Raw genomic sequence first — 12,136 nt, 5'->3', positions numbered from 1 at the left:
TGTTTTAGTTTTATGGGAGGTTGGGAAAGAAAGGTAAACTCCTTCCTGATATAAATGGTCTGCCTGTGTTTTGATACGCTCTACACACTTTCATTATATATTTGCGGTGGAAGGCACCCTTTTTTCTGTGATTGGCATGCGCCGCCTACTACATGGTTTGTAACCTAAATGCCTTTAAGTAATTTAAGCTGCTTCATTAACCTGAGCCGTTCCTTTCTGAGTACAGTGAATTGACTGCCAGGTGGCTGCCAGCCAGACCTTCCTGAGTTACAGCCCCTCAGTCTCCACTCTTGCTGAAGACTCAGCTGTCAGATTATTTCTAGGGCTGATGGATTTTCCAGTGTGTTTTTCCTTCTGTTTGATTTAGAAATTAGAAGAACAAGTTATCAAAATCAGGTTCTCTGTGCTTATTTCAACCAACTGACTTGTTCTCCAGACTTTATGTTTCTAGATTGCATACTACCTTACACATATGCACTGAAAGACATTGATGTAATTTAGGCCACTGTCCCTTCCCCCCACCCTTCGCCCCCAAAACACCACCTCCAGGACACTTACATTCTATAGACTAACCTTTCCAATCCCTGCATCTTCAGTCCCACCCTACCCAGGCTGTTAGGTCCCTGTAAGTCTCCTTCCATTCCCTGGCCACCCCACTTACAACGATCAACCACTAACTTGTTCTCATAAATACCCTGACTCCTGCATGACCTTCAGCCAGTGCCCAGCCCTGGATTCCTCTACCGTCTCGTTTAGAGATGGTGACCTTGGGATTCAGTCTTCTGGGGAAGATCGTGCGGCTCCACTTAATGCCCCACTGCAGAGTCACGCTGTCGAACCTGCATTGGACCCCCAGTGTGACTCCACAGTCCTGCTCTACTTACCTTATTGGGGTCCCCACCCTCTCTCTCTCTCTCAGCAGATGCTCTCTCCTCTGTACTAAGAACATTAAGATTATTGAAAGTGAGTACCTTCATCTTTCTTTCTCTTTCTGTACTTCAATATTTATCTTCTTTCCTCCTATCTCAGGAGACATGTCTATAATTCTAAGACTTACTGGTTTGCCATCTCAGGAAAAAAACTTACCACTGACTCTGATAATCTCAGTGCTACTACTCAGTTGTTCTTCCTTTTACAGCCTACTCTCTTGGTGTAAGAAACAGTTTCTGCAAACCTCTGTTTCCTGGCTTTTGCCTCCACCAACTGAACTGGAAAGTTACCCTCCCTCCAGAGTTACCTACCACTGATGATCCAATAGCCAACTCCCAAAGGCCCTCATCTACCTTTTGTTTTACTTTCTGCTTCTTGGTATTCCTCTCTTTGTCACAGCCCTTAGCTTTGCAAACAAATCCCTCTGCACTTCCCAGAACTCCCAGTGTGTCAGCCAAATTTGTATGTTCCCGTGCGTCTTTCCTCCTTCACAAATTTATTCATTGTACTTCTTCCACCTAAAACGTATGCCTTCCTTGTCTATGCCTGTCCAAAATCGTACCATTCATAAAGGCCCTATTCAAATGAAATCTTCCAGATCATCGAAATCAGAAGTGATCTTTCCATTCTCTGAACAGAAGAGTGAACTTGGGCATGGGGTAAGGGTTTCAATAAGCTTTTTCTTGTGTCTGGAATGTTTAATATAACTATTATACAAAATGAAAAAAATCAGGTTATAAAATATTTTACACCATAGAACGCAAATTTTGATTTTAAAATATACATTCAGAAAAAAAGTACATCAAAATGTTGTCAGTTGTTATCTTTGAGTGGTAACTTTCTGAGTATTAAATATTTTTCTGTACTTTTTATGGAGCTTTTTCATATTTTTACATAGAGCATGAATTATTGTAGAAATCAGAAAACAATGTTTAGAGAGACACAAGGTCCAGATATGCAGAGGTACAATTATGACCTCCACTCACTCTTAGTAGTTGGCGAGGCTTCCTGGCATAATTGCTACAGCACCTCTTTCACCGCCCCTGGTCCGCTCACATGACCACATCCCCAGGAGCCTCCACTGTCTCCTCTCCTCTTCCGGCTGTCAAGGTAACAGCCAAAGTACTGATCCCAGTGGATCCCAAGGAACTTGCAGGTCCAGCAGGAGCGATCCCTGCCATTATGCTTCTATGTACCTCCTGTTTTCTCAGGCTTCACAGCTTGGCAGGCAGCCAGGCTACTCTTAATTCAGACAAAAGGGCTGGGTAGAATGTGGAGAAAGCAAGATTCCCTACAACTTGGAGTTGTTGCCTTGTGATGTTAAAAACAGTTTTCAGTTTTACTAAAATTCTGAATTCAGCTGTACTATGTATTATTACTCATCTTATGCCAGGAAGCTGGCTTTAATCCCTTCTTTTTTCCTTCCTATTAAATACTCTGGACTATCATGTCATTTCTTGCTCCCCTGCTGTCACAGCGATAGTGAGTCTGGCTCCAGTGGCCAAGGAGAATCCCATTGCACCCACCCTCACGCTCTTCACTGCTGTGGCAGTTACAGGAATAGCTTTTTATTTTTTATTTTTTTATTTATTTTTGGCTGCGTTGGGTCTTCATTGCTGTGCGCGGGCTTCCTCTAGTTGCGGTGAGCGGGGGCTACTCTTCGTTGTGGTGTGCAGGCTTCTCATTGCGGTGACTTCTCTTGTTGCGGAGCACGGGCTCTAGGCTTATGGGCTTCAGTAGTTGTGGCTCGCGGGCTCTAGAGCGCAGGCTCAGTAGTTGTGGTACACAAGCTTAGTTGCTCCGCGGCATGTGGGATCTTCCTGGACCAGGGCTTGAACCCGTGTCTCCTGCATGGCAGGTGGATTCTTAACCACTGCGCCACCAGGGAAGCCCAGGAACAGCTTTTTAAATAGCCATTCTATTCCCTCCTACAGTGTACTGCTTGTTTGGTTTTGTTTTAATTTTTTATTTTTACAAATGTTTGCTCTAAAATAACACCCAATTTACACAATTCAAATATCCATTTATTTAAAATTAACACTTTGGAATAACAATCCTGTTCTACAAAAAACTTCAGTCATTATTACAACTATGTTGTGATGAAGGGAAAGAATTTTTGTGGTATAAAGAAATACTGAATTTGATCTGAAGTCATGGGAATCAGAGCAGTCACAATATATCATGCAGACTTTGTTGTCTCAAGGCCCCTCACACTCCCTAGTGTATATTTGGAGCATTTTGAGAAGATAGCAGGATGCCCCTTCAAGGAGTCAGTGCCTGCTCTTCTTCGTCCCCAGCTCTGGAGAGGCCGGGGGCTGAAAGATCATGTATTGTTGACATTATTGTTCATGGTCATTAGTATCGACAAAAGAACACCTCCAGGCCCTCCTTCTGTAACCTCTTACCATCCTGCAAAGCCCAGGGTCTGGTTGAGAACCATTTCAGATCTTAACAAGCAGAACTGTAGAAAGTGTGCTACTCACTGGGGAAACAGTAATGGGACGGGTCAAATACAAACCTGCAGCCTTCTGAATATCAAATGTTAGCAATAGAATATTTTACAGTACAATCGTTTTTATTGTTTCGATGGCCTCTGTCAAAGTGTTAGAACTGGCCACTTACCTGTAATAGCCTAAAAGTTCGCTACCTCTGGTTTTATCTATAATTTTCTATGTTCTTCATAGTAAATAGGTGTAACATCTTGACTGTTTAATTAGTTTGTTAAATATTACCTAAAGCCTTCTTTTCTAGTAAACATGGAGAAGTTGTCTCAACAGACATACATTTTACTTTTCCAACTCATCTCTTAAATAACTATGGAAGGGAGCTGCTTGGGAGTAACACTTTTCCAGCAAACTCTAGCTCTTTCAGGAGCACTTTAAGGTTGCCAAATGTAGTTTCAAAATCTAGCAGCTAATCGTAGTGTTGAAAGAATGAGGGCATTTTAACTAGGGCCATTTCTTTTTTTCTCTTTTTTTTTAAATTAATTAATTAATTAATTAATTTTGTCTGCGTTGGGTCTTCGTTGCTGCAGGCGGGCTTTCTCTAGTTGCAGCAATCGGGGGCTACACTTCGTTGCGGTGTGCAGGCTTCTCATTGTGGTGGCTTCTCTTGTGGAGCATGGGCTCTAGGAGCTCAGGCTTCAGTAGTTGTGGCGCACGGGCTTCAGTGGTTGTGGCTTGTGGGCTCTAGAGCGCAGGCTCAGTAGTTGTGGCTCACGGGCTTAGTTGCTCTGCAGCATGTGGGATCTTCCCGGACCAGGGCTCGAACCCATGTCCCCTGCACTGGCAGGCGGATTCTTAACCACTCTGCCAGTAGGGAAGCCCAGGCCATTTCTTTTTATAAGGCAACTTCATTGTGGGAAATTTTCCTAAAAGGTAATAGACACTGTGGATTCAAAGGCAATTATATTGTTAAGCTAGAATAATGTTCCTCCTCTTCTGCATTTAGAGTAATTGCTAAGCTTTGTTTTTTTTTCCATCAGTGAAGAAGAAATACAAGCAAGTATCACACGCAGAAAGGAATACTGAGAAAGTCAAGACAGTTAAGTGTAACTATCCACAATGCGATATGGAAGGAGCTAGATCTTACATTCAATAACAGACACAGAAACATAGGAAGAATCTTGGTTAAATAAGGAAAAGAATTACCTGACAGAAAGTGTTTTATAGGGACTTCCCTGGTGGCGCAGTGGTTAAGAATCCGCCTGCCAGTGCAGGGGACACGGGTTCGAGCCCTGGTCCGGGAAAATCCCACATGCCGCGGAGCAACTAAGCCCGTGTGCCCCAACTACTGGGCCTGCGCTCTAGAGCCCAGGAGCCACAACTACTGAGCCCGCGTGCCACAGCTACTAAGCCCGTGTGTTGGAGCCCGTGCTCCGCAACAAGAGAAGCCACCGCAATGAGAAGCCCACGCACCACAAAGGGTAGCCCCTGCTCGCCGCAAATAGAGAAAGCCCGCACGCAGCAACAAAGACCCGACGCAGACATAAATAAATAAATAAATAAAATTAAAAAAAAAAAAAAAAAAAAGAAAGTGTTTTATAAAGCTAAGTATTCCAGGACTCTTCAAACAGAATCCTAGGACCAATTCCTGCTATAATATGTTGCTAAGAGAGAATATGAAATTCCTCTCCTGACGGTCCTTACAAATGGATTAAATTCTGCTTCAGCTTCCCGGTCTACCACCCCAAAGCTGATTTTTCTTACACTTCAACCTTTTCTAACAGCATTAAATTTTGCCTGATTTAAGGGACAAAGGAAGGAAATGGGATTGATTTCCAACCTACTTTTTGAATATTTACAATGCCAGACCTTCTAAGCCTTGAATCCCAACCAGCTGGAAGCAGTTTTTCTTCCTTTTTGTGTTCCTACAGCCCTTCTTTGTGTTTCTCTTAGAACTCTAATAATCTGCCTTGTTAACTGTCTATTTCTTTATCTCACCTGCTAGATCATAAGGCTCTTGTAATAGGAACTGTTTTGTTCATCTTGGTGTTCATCCTCTGCTTCAGAACATTTAACTATTATTGGGCCCAACTGGTAGTTGCTCCAACTGCTTCCACTTGTCTGTCCCCCTACTACACACGACTTCCCAGGGTGCCTTTTTTGTCCAGATCTCCTCCCTCCCCATAATTATTTATTCTTCCATCCTCACAAATTGAAACTTCGCTTAAGGTTTCCAGAAGACCTCTTTCACTCAAGGGAAGATTCCTACCACCATTCTTTGTTTCCATCACCACCAATCTTTCACTCTCTCCCTCCTTCCTGTATGTTGTCAAAGGTATTCTTTTTCTGCCCTCAACCTCCCCACCCTCACTCATAAAAAACAAAGTATGTGCTGTTGGAAAGGAGTTTACAGATGAGTTGTGGAAGGAAAGGTTTCAAAGTCCACTTTAAAAGCGAGCTGGTGAGGCTGGGAGGTGCCTGATCGTCATCACCTGTCCTTGGGCGGATGCTTTCTGCCCTGTTGCTTGTTACTCAGTGTAGGAAGGAGATACCTGGCTCCACTCCCTGTCTGTCACAAGAGGAAGGAGAAAGAAGGGAGGGTTGGAAGGCTGTGGAGCTTGCATGTGCTCCTTCAGAGAAGCCAGAGATGGCAGGAGACCCAATCTGTTTCCCAATTTATGTGTTCTCATTGTTGGTAGATGATGGGTGTCCTTCATTCAGATAATTATGATTGCTCTTAAAATATGACCTCAAATAAAGGGCATAGATTCTTGCATAAAATGAGTGCCTTGTCTCTTCTTAGTATTCCTACTGAACTATATATTCTATTTTATATTAATAGTGGAGATGAAATCTCTTGTGCTTTTTTCTAGCTTTGTTAGGAGACAGAACTAATTTTAAGGAAATGCTGAAAACAGGAATGCATTTGTTTCCCTGACTGTGTATAAGTGACTGAACTTAGGGGCGGTGTGAGGAGAAGGGAAATGAAAGGAGGGATGGATGACTACTTAGGTTTATTGAATACCACCATATGGCAGGAATGATTCTAGGGAGCAGGCAAGGTACTAAAATCATCTCCTCTAATTCCTTATACACTGAGGGAGATAGGCATATTCCCACTTTACAGGTAAGGAAACCAAGGCCCAAGGCCACATAGGTGAGGATGAAGCTGAGATTCAAACCTGGGCCTGACTCCAAAACTCCTGATCCTGCTTTAGAAAACATCAGTGTTGGGGAATTTCCTGGCAGTCCAGTGGTTAGGACTCCACGCTTCCACTGCAGGGGGCACAGGTTCAATCCCTGGTCAGGGAACTAAGACCCCACATTGCTGCATGGCCTGGCAATCAATCAATCAATCAATCATCTGAACATTTTTAAAAAAAGAAAAAGAGGGACTTCCCTGGTGGCACAGTGGTTAAGAATCCTCCTGCCAATGCAGGAGACACAGGTTCGAGCCCTGATCCAGGAAGATCCCACATGTCGCAGAGCAACTAAGCCTGTGCACCACAACTACTGAACCTGCGCTCTAGAGCCCGTGAGCCACAACTACTGAGTCCACATGCCACAACTACTGAAGCCCACACACCTAGAGCCCGTGCTCCGAAACAAGAGAAGCCACCGCAAGGAGAAGCCCGCACACCACAACGAAGAGTAGCCTCCACTCACCACAACTAGAAAAAGCCGGCGCGCAGCAACAAAGACCCAACACAGCCAAAAATAAATAAAATTTTAAAAATAAATAGATAAAGAAAAAGAAAAGAAGGAAAGAAAACATCAGTGTTAGAGAGGACTTGCACAGTTGCCAAAAGATACATGTTAACCTTCCAGGAGTAAAAACCGCAGAGGTGACTGCTGCTGATTTTCCTTCCCTGAACTAAGAGGAGCTCCTGCGCTATGCAGATCCCCCTGAACGATTTTTTTAGCATGAAAACTTTTAGTGGTTGCCTTAGAGCTTCTCTTCCTGCTTTGCTCAGCGTTACAGTTCCTTAATTATATAAACAGAGTAGAACAAGTCACAGCAAAGACTCCTTCCACCTGTGGCATATGTCTCCCAAACAGTGTTCTCTCGCCCAGAGAAGCCGGTACCTTCCTAACACACAAATTTGCTTAACTTTTTTTTTTTTTTTAAAGAAAAGCAAGATCTGATTACCAAAATGACTCTTAAACTCTCCTCCAAACTTCATTGCAAAGGAAATGAAACTATTAAAAGACGATTGCTCTGTAATTCAGGAAATTGAATCAACTTGTTTGGAGCTATAAACGGGAGGACTTGCACTGCCTTGAGCCACATATTGTGAGACCAAACGGTGCCCTGCTCCACAGTGATTTTACGGCAGAGGAGGCATGAGCTGGCTCTTCACTGCACCATGCAGCTCCTCTAACGCTTGCTTTTCTTTACTACCAACATTTACAGTTCTCTGTACAAAATGAGAATATTCTGGCAGATGTCCACATTTTGGTGATAATTTTTTTTTACTTTATTTAAATTTTCATTACTGTTCCTATAATATTTGTGCAATGAAGTATGTCTTTTTAATAAATAAAAGACTCTCAGATCTTGAGCATTAAGAATTTCTGCAGGTAAATATTAATAATTGAGGCTGCATGATAGGTACAAGAGGGTTCACTATACTGTTCTCTCTACTATTAATTTTTCCGTAATAAGTGGTTTAAAATATTTTTATCATTCAGGTCAATTTAATTCACATTTTCTAAGTTCTTCCTATACTGCTTTGTCCAGAGATAACTGCCCTTCCTTACCCCACCCACTAATCTAACACTGGTCAAATTTAGACACATTGGGCAATGAAAGAAAGGGAAGCGGGATAAGCTGTGTTGGGCTCAAGAGCTCTGATCTGCTACTTCTTAGAATAATAAAGTCTATGATGAGAATAGCCATCACTCATATTTTAGGTTCTATATCACTACTCTAACAGTAATTAATTGATGCAGACCAAGCAAGAAATGACATATCTTTTTTTTTTTCCTAAACAAAATTAGATCTAGCTCTAAACTGTCATTACCAGGGTTTTCAGGAAGTCCAATATCAGTGATTACAGGCCCGTACTTTTTAAGAAAATTTACTCAAAGCTTGTAAATAAGGCAACAGGATTGCTACTCGCTAGGCCCCAGACCTGTATAAGGGCCTCATGTAGCTACTGAGCCATTGAAATGTGGCCAGTGCTTCTGAAGAATTGAATTGAGATGTGCTGTAAATGTAAAAAACACACTAGATTTTGAAGACATACCACAAAAATAAATCTCAATAGCAGTCTATATTGATACATGTTGAAATGATAACATTATAGATATACTGGTTTAAATAAAATATTTCATTAAAATTACTTTTACCTATTTTCCTCCCTTTTTTAATGCAATTACTAGAACATTTAAAGATATATATGGACCACATTATATTTCTACTGGACAGTGCTCTCTAGAGTTTATAGGAAGTAACTTTGACTAATTGCTTACTCCTGATGAAGGCCCATCTGTGAAGTTAGCTCTTCGCCTGTAGATCATTAATAAGTTGAAGATTATTTCTGTTTATAACTAAACGATAACCCGGAAAGTTTTGATTTTACAACCCTTGTAAAACATTAAGTAGGTTTGTATCTAACCTGCTGGATTTCATTCATCAACATTTTATTTTCCTTAACAGTTTGACTAGACTTATCTCTGATGGTTGTACCAAGCAGAATCATTGTCATAAATCAAAAATGAGATTACTTTTGTCTCCAGAAATTCTCAAGCTATTTATGTACTTGGAGAGACTATTAGCGATTGTTCAAATGATATAATGGATATAAATTTGAGTGTTACTCTGTGAACTATTTTATGCGTAGATTTAGAATTAGGCTTCACTGAATTGTCTTGCCTTTCTTTCCTAAAAGGACGGTGAAAATATTGAATAACGCTGATACTGAATTACAGTTGTTTTCTTTTGCTTTATCTGCTCATGTATGTGTGTAAATAAAGGCAGAGGAACTATGATGTGTTTTAAAATTCCAGACCTTGTCCCCAAAGAAAACTTTACAAAGGTCCTCCTTCCCCATGCTGGGCCCACAGAAATGTCCTACCCTACACCATGGGACATGTGCTGTTGCCTTACCCCCATCCATAAGGAAAAAGGTTTTTTTTAATGAGCCCCTCATAAAAATATAGCAGAAGCCATTTTGACAGTAGCTGGGCTACTGTTTCCAGGTATACTGAACCCCTGTTTGTAGCCTAATTGAACACTTGCTTTACTGACCCTTTTGAAATCGCATTTGGGATGGGGTGGCAAATAAGAGCCTGTTCTATCTTCCATTTGGCTATTTTTTGTTTGTCTGTTTGCTCACATAGTCAGCATGCTGCTAAGAGTCTAAGGAGACAAGACAGCAATAAAGGGAAGTGTGGAAGACCAAGGTCTAAGCTCCAGATCTCTTAGCTACCAAAGTAAATAAATAACAGAGCTGCAGTCTAGGTGAGGGGGAACATCCAGACAAAGCTGAAGTCCCTTTTTCTCTTCTCTTTCGTATCTAGAGATTTGGGAAATTGCTATAACCATGAATTATTAGGCATGTTTTATTTTATCAGGTTGGAATGAAATACAGAAACCTAATCCTGAAACCTGGGGGATCTATGGACGGCATGGACATGCTCCAGAATTTCTTGAAACGTGAGCCAAACCAAAAAGCGTTCCTAATGAGTAGAGGCCTGCATGCTCCGTAAACTGGGGATCTTTGGGAGCAGTCCATGTCTGGAGGACAAGCTGACATCATCTTGTATTACTGGCCTGGAAACTGAAGGGAGTTTTGCAAATGAAAATGTAGATTTCTATTGACTTCCTTTTGTTTTTTGATTTGAAAAATTATACAGATGTAAATGGAATTATAAATACTGTGACCTAAGAAAAGACCCATTAGAAAATAATTGTACTATAGAATTTCATAAAAATGGATTTGATTTCATTTTATAAAAGTTTCATATGAATGTAATTTGATTTTTTTACTGTTGTAATCTAGATTACTATTATCTAAGAATTTTTAAATTGAATCATATACATTATATACTTTGATCCTTCTTATATCTTGAAGTTTTGTACTTGGGATTTCTGAACTGATAAATGAATCACCACGTTCCTCTGTTAAATATTGTCTCGGAGCCTTGCATCCACTTTGACTCTGTCTCCCAGTAAAGTGTGACTGACCTCTTTGCCTGCGTACCTCAGGGCCAGGGGAATATGCCTCAGTAATGCATTTATCTTTGTATTTCAGGCCTCCTGATTTCCAACTTTCTGCCACACTTGAATAATGTTACTCCAATTGGTTTAGTCTTTTCTGTCTAACGTCCAGTCAGAGAACACCAGAAAATTATGAGTTTTAGCTGAAATTACCTAATGCATATTGCAGGTTTTAATATCTTGTATTAGAGAATTTTGGATCTTAGATTAGAGGTTCATTTCCACTTCAGCATACAAGAGTGTCAGGCTTTCTGCATATTTGCCAATTAGAACACTAAAGCAAGTCCAAGAACATTTTTCTCTTCTCATGTTTCTAATAAGTGGTAGGGACTTTGCCTCCTTTACTGTACCCCTCACCCGAAGTGGCAGGTGGACATGTCACAAGGTCTACCTCGAGTGCCACAGGAAGAGAGCTGAAGCTGATGTAGAACATGAAGAGTCCAGAAACTCCAGGAGAGGAGTGGGGTCTGCACAGAAGTGTCTGAGGACGGCTGCCCCAAGTGTTATGTGTGCTGCCGCTCAGCCATGGCGAGGAGGCTCTTCCATGGCTTATTTTGTCTGGTGATTGTAAGTGAACCTTTGGATCACTTTAATTCTCTTTACTGTAGGCCTAAATTCCAATTCTGCAGCAGACCAGGAAACTCACATACTTATTTTTCCTCTAGGAGTCTACTCAATGAAGAAACCAAAACAGGATAATTTTTTTTTTTTAATTAAAAAAAAGTAACTTTGAATGTATGCATTCTTCACAGGACTTCTAATTGTTGTCCAGTGTTTACCTGAGGTATGACTTTGCTGGCCAGGAACAAAATTAGAACCTTTCCATTCTCTAGTCCAAATGGACTTTGTGCTAAATAAAAAAAAAATATTATGCTGTATAGTCAAACTGTAGACAGCAGGAAAAATCAAGAGCTGTAGAGACACAGAAGAAAATTCAGATTATTATTGTCAAGCAAATACCCTTAACATCACAGGAAATCCCACCCTCCCTTCTGAGACAATTGCCTGGCCCTCTCTCCCCGACATTTGTTCAGTATCACCACCTCAGGTCTGTGAAGCTGGTTTTTTTGGGGGGAAGGGGGTTGGTCTGAGCAATGTATGATACTCTTCTCATATTTGTTTTTTTCCAGACTGTTCTGTCTTCCAGTTTCAGGCAAAAACTCTCTTCAGCTTTTTCTATCGTCCAATGCGTCTCCTTAACAATAACTTTATCATTTTAAATCTTAACTTATTTCACATAGAAAAACTAATACTTGGTGTGAAAAAGGCTGCACACAATAAAATTACATTATTATCCATGAGAATGAACTCACATTTCTTTCATACTTTAATGTTAAAACTGAAATGCATAAGAAAACAAAAGTGCTGTGGTGTTCTTTTTATTTAGGGTTCACATCCAGTATTTAGAATCTACCAAAGAACATAATGTCCATCGACAGATGAACGGATAAAGAAGATGTAGTACATATATACAATGGAATACTACTCAGCCATAAAAACGAACGAAATAATGCCATTTGCAGCAACATGGATGCAA

The 12,136-nt window shown here is 40.9% G+C and overlaps 1 protein-coding gene across 4 annotated transcripts in view; it reads left to right on the top strand.

The window, feature by feature from the left end:
* NLN (neurolysin) overlaps window positions 1-11,903 on the top strand; it is a 98,048-nt gene extending 86,145 nt beyond the window's left edge. For all 4 annotated transcript variants that reach the window (XM_082454503.1, XM_082454507.1, XM_082454506.1 and 1 more), the window contains one exon: window positions 9,954-11,903. In XM_082454503.1, the coding sequence (XP_082310629.1) occupies window positions 9,954-10,088 (135 nt within the window). In that variant the 3' untranslated portion in view covers window positions 10,089-11,903. The remainder of the gene's footprint in view (window positions 1-9,953) is intronic.
* Window positions 11,904-12,136: the final 233 nt, after the last annotated feature.

Source organism: Balaenoptera physalus (genome assembly GCF_965194825.1).
Source record: "Balaenoptera physalus genome assembly, chromosome: 3".
Classification (NCBI taxonomy): domain Eukaryota; kingdom Metazoa; phylum Chordata; class Mammalia; order Artiodactyla; family Balaenopteridae; genus Balaenoptera; species Balaenoptera physalus.
The sequence above is the reverse complement of the archived record's forward strand: the minus strand, read 5'-3'. Positions and strand labels throughout refer to the sequence as shown.